The 17,584-nt window shown below is 38.8% G+C and overlaps 1 protein-coding gene across 1 annotated transcript; it reads left to right on the top strand.

The window, feature by feature from the left end:
• The first annotated feature begins 329 nt into the window (after positions 1-329).
• On the top strand, positions 330-12,572 carry LOC122539632 (deoxyribonuclease-1-like). The gene is made up of 9 exons (XM_043674631.1): positions 330-538; positions 611-699; positions 1,344-1,427; positions 5,217-5,332; positions 7,050-7,162; positions 8,159-8,316; positions 8,826-8,922; positions 9,105-9,160; positions 11,212-12,572. Exons 1-9 carry the CDS (start codon positions 401-403, stop codon positions 11,453-11,455), a joined length of 1,095 nt encoding a protein of 364 aa, XP_043530566.1. The 5' UTR covers positions 330-400; the 3' UTR covers positions 11,456-12,572.
• Positions 12,573-17,584: the final 5,012 nt, after the last annotated feature.

Genomic DNA, 17,584 nt, shown 5'->3' with positions numbered 1-17,584 from the left:
CAATTCTATGACTCATAATCAGAAGATAACTCAGCAAGGGGGAAGAAACTATAACTTATGCATTTTTGGTTCACATGATGCCATGTAAGAGTACATGATAGGAGGATGTTGTTTTCTCAAGTTGGCATGAATAGAGCATTCGTCTATAGAGCTTGCCAGCATAAAAGAGTCATTTGAAGTATCAGTGCATGCGCCATCCATTGAATGTGGGCAAACTGCTTATCCCAAAAGTCCAATAAATCTGATAGCTTTAGTTCTAGGTCACAAATGCTGTCAAATTGATGAGTTCAGTACTTTGTAGAGTTGTGCAAGGGTACATATCTAATTAATTTTCAACTTGGGTCTTAAAGCCATTACCTCATTTAACTTTCATTTCTCTTTTAATCCTAGGTCCACAACAATGGCATTTATTGTGATGATAATTCTGATTAGCTGCTTTATACAGGGAAGTCAAGGGCTTAAAATTGCAGCATTTAACATCCAGAGATTTGATCAGTCAAAAGTCAGTGATCACAGAACTCTTAACATTCTCATCCAGGTAAGCACAATCAAAGCAAATATTCTGCAACATCTATAGGTTGAGCATAGACTTATTTTCATTTTCCCTTAGATTTTACAAAGGTATGACCTTATCACCATTGAAGAAGTTATGGACGCTGACAATTCAGCAATAACAGAACTAGTGATGAAACTGAATCAGTAAGTAATTAGACACATTAGCCTTATCCTTAACTTAGGGATGGAGTTATTCGGGTCAGGACTAAGATAGATGTTAAAATATCCTGGCCTCAGTGAGATCTGGGAGATATGAATTCCAAGGCATTATCTACACAAAATTCCATCATTTCCCTCCCCAAAACTAGAGGGATACATTAGCTGATTAGTGCTTGGAAAAGGAATGTTGGGAGGGAGTTCTGAAAAGAACAGTTCTGAAAGCTTGAATTGTCAGATGGTTTTAGGAAGAGTCAATATCGTCACAAGAAGGTGGGGAAGTCCTATTAATCCATGAATCTGTACATCACACTAACAGTGTGCTGTGCCAAACATACTATTTTGAACAATTTGTATTCATGTTAACAATAAATTATCCTCTCTGAAGCATTTAAATTACTGTTCAGTATAGTTTTCTGAGTAATGACCATAGAATTCGATATACTAACTGAAGGTACAAAAAAAGCTCACCCTTTCTTGCTTACTGAGGCAGGAATTTATAATCATTCCATAATTTACAGCATGTTAAAGGCAGCTTATCTTTTTCAAATGGATCATAATTTGATTATTTTACACATCCTTATATTTTTGAATTGTTTAAAATAGACAACATTAATTATTTTATTTTTCAGATCGACCAAACTGCATTATAATTACATCATCTCTGATCATCTTGGTCGCAGTTCATACAGAGAAAAATATGCATTTGTGTATAAGTAAGTCTCCTATTTTAACACAAGTTGTCCATCAATTGATCTCCCATCTTTGCAGAAATGGAGATTTGAGTTAAGTTAGCTTGATTCATTTAGCTTCTCTGTAAAAATTTTCCCTATTTACTTAACATATTTGTTTCCCCATCTCATAATGACCTGATCTTCTGGATTCTGAGGATTTTACACAAATCATAATACTTTTTGTGTCACACACATACAGGGTGGTTAAAAAGACATTTAGCATGCTTGCCTTCATTGCTCGGTCCTTTGAGTATAGGAGTTAGGAAGTCATGTTGAGGCTGCACATTACATTGCTGGGGCCTCTTCTGGAATACTGTGTCCAGTTCTGGTCACCCTGTTATAGGAAGCAGCCAGGAACAAGGAGGTGGGACTAGTTCAGTTTGAGATTATGTTTGGCATGGACTGGTGGGATTAAAGGGTCTGTTTTCATGTTCTATGACTCTATTTGCCAGCCCAGATAAAGATATATTTAAGTAAAACAAATATAAAACAAAGAACTGCAACATATTTTGCCACGGAGGTGCAAGTGCGTTTAATCTAGATTGTGCCTGTAGGGCCACATTATCCAATTGTAAAAGAAACATCCTGATATCTATCCTGACATCATGGCTGCAATTGAATGAGCGTGACATCAAGCACCCTTTGTAAAAGTAAGTCAATGGGAATCAGGGGAAAACTGGTTTGAGTCCTACCTAGCACAAGGAAGGTGATTGTGTTTTTTAGAGGTTAGCAATCTCAGCTCCAAGACAGCTGTGTAGGGGTTTGTCAGGTTAGTGTCCAATGACCAACCATCTGCAGTTGTTTCATCAAGTACCTACCCTCAATCATGATCATGGGGAAATTCACTGATGATTACACAATGTTCAACACCACTCGCAATAACTCAGATACTGAAGTTGTCCATGTCCAAGTGCAGCAAGACTTGCACAATATATGGCATTGGACAGACAGGTGGAAAGTAATTCATGTCCCACAAATGCCAGGCAATGACCTTGTCCAATAAGAGAGACTCTAACCACTGCACCTTAACATTCAATCATATTATCATTGCTGAATTGCTCCACCATCAACATCCCAGGGGTGACCATTGACCAGAAACTGAACTGGACTAGCCATATAAATACTATGACTCCAAGAGCAAGATAGATGCTAGACATCCTACAGTGAGTAATTCACCTCCTGACTCCCCAAATCCTGACCACCATTGACAAGACACAAGCCAGGGTGTGATGGAATACTCTCACTTACCTGGATGAAAACACAACAATGCTCAAGAAGGTTGACACCATTCAGGACAAAGTAGCCCATTTGATTGACACCAAATTCACAAACATTCATTCCTTCCACCATTGATGTACAGTAGCAGCAGTATGCATTATCTATAAGATGCATAGCAAAAAATCACCATAATTCCTAAGACCACTACCATCAAGAAGAACAAATGAAGCATATACATGGGCAAACCACCAGCTGCAGGTTTCTCTCCAAGTCACTAAACATCCAAACTTGAAAATATATTGTGGTTCCTTCAGTGTCACTAGGTCATAATCCCAGAATTCCCTCTCTGTCAGCATTGTGGGTGTACCTACATCAAATGGACCACAGTGGTTCAAGAAGATAGCTCACCACCAATTTCCCGAGGGCAACTACTAATGAGCAATAAATATTGGTCCAGTCCATGAAGCCTGTATCCTATGAATTATTTTCTAAATTGAAGGTTAATTGTCAGACTCTAAGGACTGAATGGCTTACTCCTGCACCGATTGCTGAAGGAAATATGACAATTGTTGGGATCTTGGAAATTTAAAGGCCAATGAAATTAGTTGAAAATGTTAACCTTTCTTTCTCTTTCTTATCTTTCTAACGTTTCCTACAGACTTGCATTTATTGTCATGAACATTTTATTTTTGAATTAACAAATCTGGATGTGAGAAATTAATTAAAAGGGCATTTTCAATCTAAAATCTATTTTATTGGCTAAGATCTGATTATCATACTTTGCCATTGCTTTTCCAAATCTGATCATTTTTGAACAAAATTGTATGTGACTTCAATATTAAACTTATGTAGCCAATATATAGAAGTATACAGTGTGGCAAGAAACCGTTCAGTCCAACTCATCCAGGCCGACCAGATATCCTAATGTATCCAGCTCCATTTGCCAGCATTTGAACCATATCCCTCTAAACACTTCCTATTCATGTACCCATCCAGGTGCCTCTTAAATGTTGTAATTGTACCCACCTCCACCTTTGGCAGCTTATTCCATACACTCACCGCCTTTGCATGAAAAGGTTACCCCTTTATAAATCATTCCCTCTCACCTTAAGCCTCTGGTTTTAGACTCTAATGACGAGCGCAACATTGGCATCTGATGGATTCTACATCCTGTTGATTTAATAAACATAGACCTTAAACCTAGTAACATTCTAATTTCTTTTTGATATCATTTTATGATACAAAATGCAAGATGTTTTCATGAAATTAGTATCTGATCTGCAATCCAATAATTTTATGAATTTTTTGGATGATCCAGGCAACCATTGAAATGAAACAAATTGTGAAACAAAGAACTGTGGATGCTGGAAATCTGAAACAAAAACAGAAATTGCTGGGTGTACACAGCAGGTCTGGCAGAATCTGTGGAGAGAAAACCACGTTGGTGTTAATGCTGTTTTCTCTCCATAGATGCTGTCAGACCTGAGTTTCTCCAGCAATTTCTGGTTTTGTTTGTGATTGAAATTAAAGGATTTTGCATCTGAAATATCTAACTACCTGCTTATGACATTTCACACAAAGCCACAGGCTGATGACTAATTATTTTCAAAGCAGTGCCACTTGGAGCAGTATTCTATTCCATCTTCTAATTTGTTGATTCAAAATAACAAATCTTTTACAAAAGTACAGCTGAACAACAAAACAGTTAGTCCCCGTATAGAGTGAAGAAAGAGCAACAACAGCACAGCAGCTTTACTGCTCCTAAACAATAGACTGTAAAATGCATCAGGAGAAAGTGAGGACTGCAAATGCTGGAGATCAGTGTCAAAAAGTGTGGTGCTGGAAAAGCACAGCAGGTCCAGCAGCATCCAAGGAGCAGGAGAGTCAACGTTTTCAGCATTCCTGATGAGGAGCTTATGCTCGAAACGTCGACTCTCCTGCTCCTTGGATGCTGCCTGACCAGCTGTGCTTTTCCAGCACCACACTTTTTGACACTGTAAAATGTGCTTATCAGATAATCAGGATGATCCCACAAAGAAAAAACAGTTTGCTTCTCATTCTCACAAGTAAAAGACAGGCATTAGGATGTGGCGCCACAAGGTGAATGGTATCCATGGAGAATTGATTCACAGTATACTCAGAGCTCAACAGCTGTTCGTTTTTGACTAAAACTTTGCAAAACATGCAATTTACAACATCACTTCAATTGAACTGTTACATTCCAACCTGGGGACTTAAAACCTGGAACTGGCCTGCTTACAGCACCTCCCAAAGCTACAAAGATGTATACAATATTTAATGTACTTGGAAAATTGTTGGATATACCTTTCATAGCATTAAAATACAGCTTAAAATAAAGAACTGCAGATGCTGAAGAAGGGTCACTGGATTCGAAGTGTTAACTCTGCTTTCTCTCCACAGATACTGTCAGACCTGCTGAGTTTCTGTTTTTGTTTCAGATTTACAGGATTCACAGTTCTCTGTTCATATACAACTTGCCTTACAATCAAACATAGTGACTGATTTTGTTTCATGTTGTTTTGTTTCTGACAGCGAGAATATTCTCAAACCTATGGAGTGGTACCACTTTGATGATGGCTGTGAACAGTGTGGAACTGACACCTTCATCCGGGAACCTTTTATAGTGCACTTCCACTCCCTCACTACAAGTATGCCTTCAGTCATCTCAAACAGTTATTTAGTTTTGTTGAGAAAATCTGCGATCCACTGAAACGAATAAGTTATTCTGGTGAGCCTGCTGACAAATGAAAAACCAAGGTTGAAAACCTGAGTGGGAAGGTGATCTGCTTCAATCCTGATGAAAAATGCTGTTAGTAACCAGCGCCTCAGCTGGAAATACAAATAATATATTGCCACATTACACTGGCTTGTGCTGTGACCAAGAATTATGTTGCTTAGAAAAATTGATTTGAACTGCAGATTTTTAATAGCATTAAATACCATCCGGATTCTGTCAGCAACATCTTGTCTTATACAAAGTCAATAACACAAAAAAATTGAACAGGTTTAAGTAGCTAAAGTGTCCAAGCCCCACATGCCTTACATCATAAACCAAGTGACATATAGCAGAGAACAATTTATTGTGATTGAAACTGTGGAAAACTATTATTTTACTATAAGAGTTCTTTTAATAATTATTATTTTATTTTCCTAACTCAAGCTGCCATTTCTAGTTTTTCCCATTACTGTATTCTATTTAAAATGACACACAAGTCATTCAATAATTCTGATGATTTTTCTCTCTTGGTGAGGGACTAAAGATGGGCTTATTTTTATTTTAAAATAAAATGTCTATTTTAGACTATGTAAATCTGGAAATCTGAAAAGCAGCACAAGTTTGAGTCAGTTCTGAGGAAGAGTCACTGGATCTGAATTGTTAACTCTGATTTCTCTCTCCCGATGCTGCCAGACCTGCTGACATTTTCCAGCAACGTCTGTTTCTTTTCCTGATTTCCAGCATCCACAGTTCTTTTGGTTTTTACAAGTCTGGGTCAGTTGTGCCCAAAGTAAAAATTCTTGGTGATTGTGTCTCTTGATGTAACTTGTCGAATTTTCCCTTCTGTTTTAAAAGTATGGGGGTGTGCAAGTTGTGTGACAATCATGCTACCCCTACCACTGAGAAAACTAAATCTATCGCCCATCCATCAGCTCATTAAGAGCTGACAGACAGCGTGAGTGAGTTTCTTTGACACTAACATCCTGGTTCACCATAAACTATCAACCATTCAGAAGTCCATTGCTCGAGGCCTTCAAACTATCAACCATTGAATGGTTGATAGTTTATATAATCGAGAAGATAAATAGCTTTTATGCTCTTGCCATGCAGAAGGTGGATCACAGGGAAGCAGAGGTCCGGGGAGGTTCAGAAGTGAGGGCAGAGTCCATCTCTTTCTTCCAATCTGTGCCTCAAATTGACCCCAGGGCAATTAGAGGCCCCTCGAAATCAACAGGCATGCTGCCTTTATTTCACATTCAGGTAACTGACCACAACTCATTCACCAGATAGGTGAGTAATCAGGGAAATGGCAAGTTGAGGTCACTTAAGGGCCTTAATTGATGGTAGGCCAAGAAAATCACCCTTTGACTTTCTTGCCTGTGATTTAATTAGTAGGAGGGCAAGAAAGAAGTGAGTTTCTCTGCAGGCTATGTTAAAACATTATTTCACCTGGAAGGGAAAATCATACCCTTGTTTCTAAGACTCAAAGGCAATGCTGTAAAATGGAATCTTTATATTTCCTAAATGGAAATTGAAATATTGTGCTTGCTTTTTTCGCCTTCAAAATAACCTTCAATGGGTGAGTTCTAAGAAATAATACCCTTCACAAACTCTTTGATATTAACATCTGTAACAATGTGTTTTGACAGCTGTCAAGGATTTTGTACTCGCAGCCATCCACACTAGTCCAAGTTATGCAGTCAGAGAGGTTGATGGATTGTATGATGTTTGGGCTGATGCAAAGGATCACTTCAATACTGAGGTATAGCACTGAGACAGGTCATTCGGTCCAAAAGATGGATATAAGATATAATAGATATAAGCTGGTGCTTATGGTTTACTCAAGCCTCCTCCAATCCTTATTTATCTCCTTATCAATATATCCTTCATTTCCTTTCTCCATCATGTCTAGCATCTCCTTAAACAAATTTATACCACTCTCACCTCATGAATTTTGTATGTGCTATGATGGCCCAGTGGTTAGCACTGCTACCTCACAGTGGCAGGGACCCAGGTTTGATTCCACCCTTGGACAACTGTCTGTTTGCAGTTTGCACATTCTCCCCGTGTCTGCGTGGGTTTCCTCCGGGTGCTCTGGTTTCTCCCACAGTCCAAAGATGTGCAGGTTTGGTGGATTGGCCATGCTAAATTGTCCATAGTGTCTAGGGATGCGCAGGCTAGGTGGATTAACCGTGAGAAATGCAGGGTTACAGGGATAGGTTAGAAGGTTGGTCTGTGTGGGGTACTCTTCGGAGGGTCAGTGTGTGATTGGCCTACTTCTACACTGTAGGGATTCTATGAAGTCCATATAGATCCTTACAGACCCTCATTTGAGTCTCAAGTAAATAACATTTCCTATTTCTATCAAATATTTTTGATATTTCTTTCAAACCTCAGAATTTCTTAAAAGGTCAGTCTCCTTTCTCCTAGAGAAAGAAAGCACTAATCCTGTTTAACTTTGCCGATAGGTGTAACATCTCAGTTCTGGTATGGTTTGAATAAATCTCTTTTGAGTATTCAGCAGTTTTATCGGCAGTAAAAATCATCCATCGGTTCAATTCAATTATTGCATGCATTTTTGTGATTTTTTGTGACATTAACTCCTAGTTTGCTGTCCATATTTACTTCTCTGCTTTGAGGGGATTTCTCTTCCAGACCTCTTACCAAATTGTTGCTTTAGCTAATATGGCTCAACCGTTAAAAGAAATAGACACTTTCAAAACTAATTCAATTTGTTGTCTCTTGGTTTCCAACACAGAACATCTTGATACTTGGAGATTACAACGCAGCTTGTAACTATGTCACAGATAGTGATTGGCCTCATATACGACTGCGTCAACATAAAAAATTTCATTGGCTGATTGGTGATGAGATAGACACAACTGTCAGTAAATACACACATTGCGCATATGACAGGTAATGCTTGCTGCACATTGATGTAAATAGTTATAATGCATGTATTTTATGCTTCAAATATATGTTGACTATTCCAACCCAGTCATATTTCCAATTTTGACAACATTTTGCATGGTAGCAGTTATAGCTCAACTGTTGCTCTCTTGCCTGAGTTAGGTTGCTGGTTCAAATCATGCTCCAGTATCACCCTGTCAGATGTGTTGTCTTTTAGTGAAGTATTGTCTACCCTCTTGGATAGCATACAAGATCCTGTGGTGATTTCTGGGAGAACAGCAGGGGAGTTACCCCCAGTGGTTTTGCCAATTTTTCACCCTCAATCCATGTCACAAAAACTATTATTTGGTCATTATCACATTGCTGCTGGTGGGACTGTGCGGAGTACCAACTGGCCACTTCCTGTCCTACATTCTAACAGTGACTACACTTCAAAAATACTTAATTGTTTGTAAAGTGATTTGGGACATCATGAAAGGTACTATATAAATGCAAATCTCTCTTTTTATGCTTAGGTTTGTTGTGACCACAGAAGGATTGCTTAAGACAATAGTTCCTGGCTCAGTCAAGGCCTTCAATTTCCAAGAAGCTTTTCATCTCCCATATTATACAGTAAGAACATAACATCTGTACGCATCTGTTGAACTGTAAAAAAAAATCTCACAATAGGTTAGAAAACATTTACTAGTAGAACACTTGAAGGTCAAATTGTATGTGTCTTTTTTTTCTTTGTTTAAATATATGAAAAATAAATTGTTGACATTGTACATTTTTGATTTGTTTTTATATTACAGGTGAAAGAAGTCTCAGATCATTACCCTATTGAGCTTGAACTGGAGGATGATCGTAAGTAAATAAGCAATACCCTTTACTAAAATGGTTAGAATATCCAATTGTGAAGCAAAATAACATAATGGAGCTTAAACTTTGATAACTTCAGTTAGATTAACTTCTGATTAAAAACACATAATAACCAGCTTTAAAAAAAATTGCCAGTCAAGATTTCAAATATTGAAGGTACTTTTTGAACAATGTTTCAAAGAGGTTTTTTGTTCATAATGGAGATTTGTTACTCTTTATGACAAGTGCAAAATAGTTGCATAATTCCCTCAAGTTCTAATACCAGTCAAACACATTCCATGAAATTTAATATGCTCAACTGGTGTTTAATTTCATATTTCATTCTTATCTTTAAAATGTCTGAATTGTCAAGTTTAATGAATTGTATAAAGAAAGAAGGCCAGCATTTTGCTATCAGCTTTGTCAATAGCCCACATATAGAAATCAAAATATAGGCTGTTTTCCTTGTTGTTTAACCACTATGATGGTGATGTTAAAATTGTAAAAAAAAGGGACAGATAACATTTTTATGGCAATACATGGAATGCTGTCAATGTCAGCATTGCCCTTCACAGATCACATTTCAGACCGGTTCATAGGGAAATTAAGAGTCATACACATTGGCACACATCAGGAATCATAAACAGGCCATGTTGGGTAAGGACAACAGATTTCCTTCTCTAAATGACATCAGGAGATGAAATGGAATTTTACAACAGTTTGGTGGGGATTTTTTGGTTACCATTGCTGATGCAATCTTTGCTGTGTTATTGGCCCAGGACCTTTGGACTACTACTCCAGTAACTAGGCTACCAATATGAAACTACCATTTTTCTCATATTCAATGGTATTCTCATTTTTCCACATTTTTAGTAGAATAGCTGAACGACTTGAGATGTGGAGACACTGTGTTGGACTGGGGTGGACAAAATCAGAAGTCAAACAACACCATGTTATAGTCCAACAGGTTTATTTGAAATCACAAGATTTCAGAGCGATGCTCCTTCACCAGGCGAAGTCTTGGAGAAATGAACTTTTGCGTTATTCAGATGAGTCGAATTTGTTGTTGCTTTGCTATGATTAGGGCCAGAGACCATTTGCAGTCATTCTGGCAGCAGGCATTGGGCACCAAAACATCATTACTTCCAACCAGTTAAATACCTGAAGGCAAAAGCAGATATATTTCAGGCAATTGAAACCATTGGCAAAAGTACTCAGATTCAGTCTGATATTTTCTAACAACATAATAAGACTTCTTAAACTGCTGAGATTTTAGAAGGCCCAAAATAGAAAAGTTAGGGTTCAGTGAGAAATGAAATAGATAAAAATCTGAAATGGGACCCCAACCAGCCACAAACCTGAGCGCTCCTACTTTTATTGGAGGCAAAGAATGAGGGAGGCAGCCAATCTGCTCTCAGGAGGTGGGTTAATTGCTAAAGTCTTTTAAAGAGGCTGCATACTTCTATTTTTAACCAATGTCAACCTAGTTTCCCAGGCCTAAAGCAACCAGCAGTTTAAAAGGGCTATATCTTTAAGTGAGCAGTTTAATAGCACTGCTTGTGGGCTAGGAGAAGTGTTTACTCAAGACATCACAAACTTATCTGACCCCACCCCCAACTCCACAGTCTCACCTGACACCACCTTCGATCACTGACTCCCACCACTGATCCCCAACACTAACATCTCCTCCAGTCAAAGCTCACCCAACACCCAATCTCTGCCGTTCCTCTGTCACCAGCCCTGACCTCCAAAAACCAGAACATTTACTCAATTCTTGACTGTGGTATGTATAAAATTCAGGTATGTGTATGGTATACAGCTGAATTAAAACAACTGATTCATAATTTTAATAGTAATTTGCAATGTGATGTGCAATACAGTCATTTGAGGGAACATGAGCAGTAAATTAGAAAGCAAATATTAGAAAGACAGCAATGGCATATCCAATTAATTTATGTATCAATATCATTATAAATTTAGATTCATTTTTAAAGAATATTGTTTGAAAAGACTTTGCCTGTTTGTCTACTGGTTCTTGCAATTGTCATGCATATAGTGAAGATTTCTTTTGAGTTATCTCATTTTCTCTTTTTGCATAGCTAGCACTGCTGATGCTAAATACAAGACTGGGACAAGTATTGGTATCAATGGTGGAATCAGTGGTGGTCCATGTAGCTGCAAAGGTGTAGATTTAACATCCTGCGCTGGACGGTGTGGTGCATATTCACCTAATTTTCCTTGCAGTTGTACTGCAAGCTGTTCTAAATATCAGGATTGCTGTGCAGACTATGGAAATTATTGTTAAGGTTGGTAATGGCACAACATGTTTGTGTAGTCTCTCTCCAAAAGTTGTTAGATCTTTACTAATACACACATATTTATACCTTTTGACTCTGTTGGCTGTTTTGGAAGCATAAAAGTGGCAAAGTTTCAATCAAAACATGAACATGCTAGATACATCTGTCTTACACCTGCAATCTGCAAGTGGATCGCATTGCAAGCAGACTAATGCCAAATCACTGTTTGCTGTCAATACCAAGCTGGGCAGGGCTATGGAATTGGTGGCAAATCTTCAACTTGTGAAAACATTGAAAGAATCCAAAAAGCCTTTGTAGACTCCAGTCACAAAATATCAAACTACTAGAGTAATAATCAACAAGCCTACATAATGTTAAACTTTGCAGCAAGACAAGAGAATAGAAATTAAAGTGTTAATCAAACTTCATGGCGGTCAGACCAGCCCATACCTTGAATACTACATACAGATGTGGTCATAAAATAAAAACTACAGGGCAACATGCAGTGCAGACAATAGCTTTGAAGATGATATTTGGGCTCACATTTTTAAACATACTCAGAGGTGAGGACCAAGTCTATATTGGACTGCCATTTCTGGTCTCCAAATGGCATAGCATGTTGCCAGCCTGGCCACGCCTCCAGCACTTTTGCAGAGCCTGTTTGGAAGAGTTAGTATCCTTTTGCATGTGGTGACTAGCCAAATAAGTCCCTCACTAAATCTAGGTAAAAGTAAGGACTGCAGATGCTGGAAACCAGAGTTTAGATCAGAGTGGTGCTGGTAAAGTACAACAGGTCAGGCAGCATAAATCTGTCAAGGCCATTGTGCAGTCAGTGACTTGAATGTTCCAGCTGACAATTGAGGTCCTCCGCTAAGACTAAACGTCAGTTCATTTTTTTTTTGAGTGACTCTTATAAGAGCTGTTTTTTTTCTTGGGGTTGCTTTAATGGGAGGCTTTTATTTCTTATTTATAATCCATGAGAGGATAGCGAACAGCCCCACTTGGAACCAATGTACTTGATGAATGTCTTGGTGCCCTTGGAGATGGTAGTTTGGCCAGCTCCCTGGGCATGACTTGTAGTGACCTCAAGACAGCAAGCTGGCAAGCCAGTGAACACCTCACCCCACCCCACCATGGCCAAAATTACAAGATGGCAATCTGTAGCAATAGAGAACTCCCCCTCCATGATAACAGCCAGGCAGCTGCAGCCCTCCTTTCCATTTTTTAAGTGTCTTCAGAAGGTGCCTCCTTCTTAAGATATCAGTTCTTTCTCTTTCCCACTTTGGCAACTCCAAACATGGATAGTGAGGCTCCCAGAGTGTCAATCCTGGAGTCCACCATCTATTTATTTGGACAGCATCCTTGCTGGTGACCATTTATTTGGAAATAGCCCTCTAGTTGCCAACAGTAGCATCTTTATTTCCTCCTAATGATCGGATTGCAATTCACAAGCAAAAATTCAACTTGATGTTATAGATATGAACTATGACAACTCCCTGAAGTTAAAATTAGCTGGTCTCCCATTATTGGCATGCACTTGACCCCACCTGATTCTCCCATAAATGCAAAAGTACAACTTTAGAGATGTATTGGTTATGAATTTTGTGAATGGTGAATTTGGTGCCATGCACCTGATGTTAGGAGTTTCTGATCTTCCAATGGGAAGAAAAAACACTCAAACAATATTGGAACATGCCACAGTGATGTTAATTGTTCTTTTGAAGTGGTGCACTCAATGACCAATGTATTCACCCCATTATATTAACGGATAAAATATTGTAGCAAATGCGTTCCATGTAATATTTGGTATATTTCCAAAATTAAATGTAAAAGCAGATCTGATTAAAGGGAGCTGGATGAAAATATTCCCTCTGAATCAAAGTGAGAGGATCATTGATTGGTGAAATAACTGCACAGTGGCTAGTATCCTGTTACCAGGTTACCTTCTATTTACATGGGCTGTGACCTACCAGATCCAAGCCAGTCCCTAGGCTGATGAGTCCTTGTAAATCTCCTGTTTATATTATGTTATTAAACAAATTACAAAACAGTTTACAAAAAACATTAACAGCTATACACAAGAGACAGCAATTTTACAAGGGAGAGGAGCAGCAAAGCTAGGCCCCAAACCCTACCGTTCAACATTTTACAGGGAGAGGAGGACAAACCTCAAATCCCAGTTCCACATATGACAAGACAGTGACAATGACATTTGTACATTAGACAATACCGTTACATACAAAAGTGCAGACAATACAGACCCAGCAAGCCCCCGCCCCTCCCACCTTCCGACCACTCTAAGGCAGCCCGCCCCTACCCACCTTCCGGTTCTCGGTCCACTCCATGCCCCTTCCAGTTCTCGGTCCGCCCTGACACACCTTTCGACCACCTCTAGGACAACCCGCCCCGGTACCCGCTCGGGGTGACAGCAGTCAGGACGGCCTACCCACCTTCCGGCTTAAATCTCCTGTTTATATCTGTCAGCCAGGGCTCCCTAATTGGCCTGAATTAACAACCCCAATCAAGAATCTCATAGTAAGTGAGATCCACCTGACCATGGTTCAAATTACTACAGTTGTGAACCATTTGAGTTCATCCAAAAAACAGCAAAGAGTAGCCTGGATATGTAACAACTCATTTGAAATCCTATGTTTCAAGATCAAGTGAATTAAGCATTAAATTAAAATAACTAATTTAAATATGAAGTTATATTTTTGCAGAGGTTGAAACATTTGTTTCAGATCATCAATCTCAATGACTGTGACACCCAAAGCAATAAATTCAAATTTATTCCACCCATTATGATAATTTTCTTTGCTGAATAAGGAGGGTCATAAGAAGAGCTGAAAATGTGTTGCTGGAAAAGCGCAGCAGGTCAGGCAGCATCCAAGGAGCAGGAGAATCGACGTTTTGGGCATGAGCCCTTCTTCAGGAATGATCCTCCTGAAGAAGGGCTCATGCCCGAAACATCGATTCTCCTGCTCCTTGGATGCTGCCTGACCTGCTGCGCTTTTCCAGCAACACATTTTCAGCTCTGATCTCCAGCATCTGCAGTCCTCACTTTCTCCTCGGGTCATAAGAAGAGCAATGTAGGGGGCTCAGGAAATTCTGGTATTTTATAAATGAAAGGATGAGTTATGTAGATCATTTCCTGGTCAGCCTGTGCTGTATCAATGTATGCACCATTGAAGCATCATTGATAAAGTACAACTTCTTAGAAATGTCTAAGTCAAATATTTTACCATTTGGATTATTAATGATTTATTCTTCTTACAGGTTGCACGTAATGGTAGCAGAAAGTTATTGGAAGTCACGAAAGCTTAATAAGAAAAAATCTCAAATGAACTCCGGAAGCAGAGAATAAAATTGATCATTGCAATTTGCTGTGTTTCAGTTTTATTAAACAAATAGGCTTGTCAACAGAATACTTGGAATCAGAAAAGTCACAATGTGCCTGAGCATGGAATGGTCAAATTCAAATTTAGAAGCAGCATTACCAGACAGGTTTGATTGCTGAATACCTGGGAACTACCTAGATCCAAACTTTGCCAGGAGGGAAACATTATCAAAGGGCCTTTTGCTTAAGAGCTTAGGGCTTAGGAGCAGGAGTGGCTCCGTTTCACCCTGTGATCCTGTTCTGCAATTCAATGATGGAGTTCCCTTGTACTCTTGAAGGGTCGGGTACAACTTCACCTACAACTTATAGACATCAATTACTTTTCAATATAATTTTCCATCTGCCAGTCTAAACAAATGAGTGTTAGTAATTTTGCTCCCAAGTTTCCTCTGAATTTCCCAATATATACTTTCTAACAGGAATAATTGGATAGCAATAGGAAGCAGAAATCCTGAAGCGAATTTGAACTTAATTGTAGCACTCCAGCCATCAGCCAAGCTGAAATATGTTAACTCAATGCATGCAAAAAGTCTCTATACCCATTTAATCAACACCATTAATTACAATGACAGATTAATACTTTAAAATTTGATCTAGACTTCTGAGTGAACTGTAGTTCTTAGAATTAAACAAAGTCTGAGTTAAATGATTTGGTTACACTATACTGACTTAGAATTCTAACAATCAAGTAAAAAAAAAAATGAATCATTCATCACGGAAAGGCATTATTAGCTCATGGCATGTATTTCTGAATTCCATTACCTTACCTGACTGAATTGTTTCCCACCCACTCCCATTTTACTATATAAAACGTCCATTCCTTCAGCTAAATACAATTTAGAGCTAAATGAACCATTAAGCTGTTTCTTGGAGGCTGATTAACATCTCGGTCTAACCAGCTTAATGACCCAATAGTGTCCTGGGTATGTTTTCCTTTTGAGATCATTTCTGTGACTGTAAATCCAGATAAGAGCTTATTCAAATACACTATTTTCTGGGAGAATGAAAATGTTTCAGGATGACTGACTAATGGAAATATGAACAGCGATAAAATGTGATAAAAAAGATAGAAGCTATTAATTCACATAAAACTAAATCTTGGCTGATTCTGAAGCTGTGCAAATGACCATTATGAGTGAGATTGTGTCACTCCATCAGCTACTTCCAATGTTTAATTGACAACAGCTCAAAATATCTTAAGGAAGGAAGCCGCACTGGATTTATTTCAGGGGAATGACATTGGAGCATATGTAAGGGGAGGAGCATTTGAGAAACATTGAATATGAGATTGTTGACTTGGCATTTTCATGAAAAAGATCAAAAACAATTAACTGGCAAACGGAAACTTCAGTGAATTGAAAAGACATCTGGCCTTGTTGAAGTGGAATGAAAGATTGACAGGTAAAATAGTAATTAAACCGTAGGAGATGGTTCAGAGCATAATAGGAACACCCTTATGAGCAGGGCCTGGGCAGGGGAGTACATCTCAGCCCAATAATGAATGCCCAGGCTCAATGGGGCTCACTGGGCTTATGTCAGGGTGGTGGGTGACACTGTGTTTGGATTGACAGCTGGGGCTGGGACCACTGTGTTCCAGGTGGAGGCTCGGGGTAGCACCAGGGTCCCAGACCAAGGGCAGACCCATCTCCCATGATTTCTGACCTGGCCCTCACCACATGGTCTGGGAAATGATATTGAAATTTGGAATTTCCTAAAAGCCAATAAAGTGAAACAGAAATTTGAGGTTGATGGCAAGAATGTTTCCATGGCAAGTTGGTGTGATCTGGAATGCAATTACAATAAAATGCCTTCTGCTAAACTGCATCAATTAACATTTAGCACCTAAAATGAATTTCTAAATACGTGGCATTGCTCAATTCATGTACCATCATCTTCAATTGTGAAGTCAAATACTGACAGTTTGACCTTAGCTACTTTTGTTACATAAAACACAAAGCGATAGCTTCAAATCAAACTGTGATCCGCATGTGTTCTGATTACACCCACTAAAACAAAACAAGGCAACATAAGGCACTCTGTGAGATCATATGCTTGCACCAATCCTTTTGCATTTCTCCCAGTTTTTCAATAAGAAAAAAAATTCAGAACAATGTAAAATAGCTTACTGAGGCTCTTACACACATGACCACACATTATCAAGACTCACAGTCACCTCAATATGCTCTAAACCTTTGAGCATTCACCTTTGAAAACAAGAGTAAGAGTCGCCTGATGAATATGGCAAACAAAGTATACTGTCATGAAGTTGTCAAGCATGTGGTGCTGGAAAAGCACAGAAAGTCAGGCAACATCCAAGCAGCAGGAGAATCGATGTTCTGGGCATAAGACCTTCATCAGGAAGCTGTCCCTAAAAAGAATATAGAGATGCCAAGGCCAAGCAACTCCTCAAGTTTCAAGAACCGCATTGACTATATCGTCTTGCCTCTTCCAGTCAGGCTAACTGTTCAGCTGGGAAATCATCAAAAGAGTGAATCAGAAACATATAAAGGTAAAGTACATAATATTATTCAACTGCCATACTTTGTAACGTCTCTATGGACAATCCTTCAGTTTAAAAATCAACTGTAATCAAATCCTCATTTGCCAGTCTTGCTTGCAGTAGTTTGGAGCCAATTTTAAGTGTCACTTGATCTATCTTTAAATTCCTAGGGAACTGCAAAATGTGTGAACAGCTGCAACTCAAAGCAGCTGCTGTTGGAAAACGCAAATCAAAATATCA

The sequence above is a fragment of the Chiloscyllium plagiosum genome, chromosome 33 (assembly GCF_004010195.1).
Source record: "Chiloscyllium plagiosum isolate BGI_BamShark_2017 chromosome 33, ASM401019v2, whole genome shotgun sequence".
NCBI classification, from domain to species: Eukaryota; Metazoa; Chordata; class Chondrichthyes; order Orectolobiformes; family Hemiscylliidae; genus Chiloscyllium; species Chiloscyllium plagiosum.
This window is presented reverse-complemented; position numbering and strand designations above follow the sequence as displayed.

Excerpts from the sequence above, each read along its gene's own strand:
- LOC122539632 (XM_043674631.1), top strand. The coding sequence starts at position 401 with ATGGCATTTATTGTGATGATAATTCTGATTAGCTGCTTTATACAGGGA. Across the intron at positions 5,333-7,049 it reads CTTCCACTCCCTCACTACAA|CTGTCAAGGATTTTGTACTC; the intron begins GTATGCCTTCAG and ends GTGTTTTGACAG. Across the intron at positions 9,161-11,211 it reads GAACTGGAGGATGATCGTAA|ATTTCTTTTGAGTTATCTCA; the intron begins GTAAATAAGCAA and ends CATATAGTGAAG.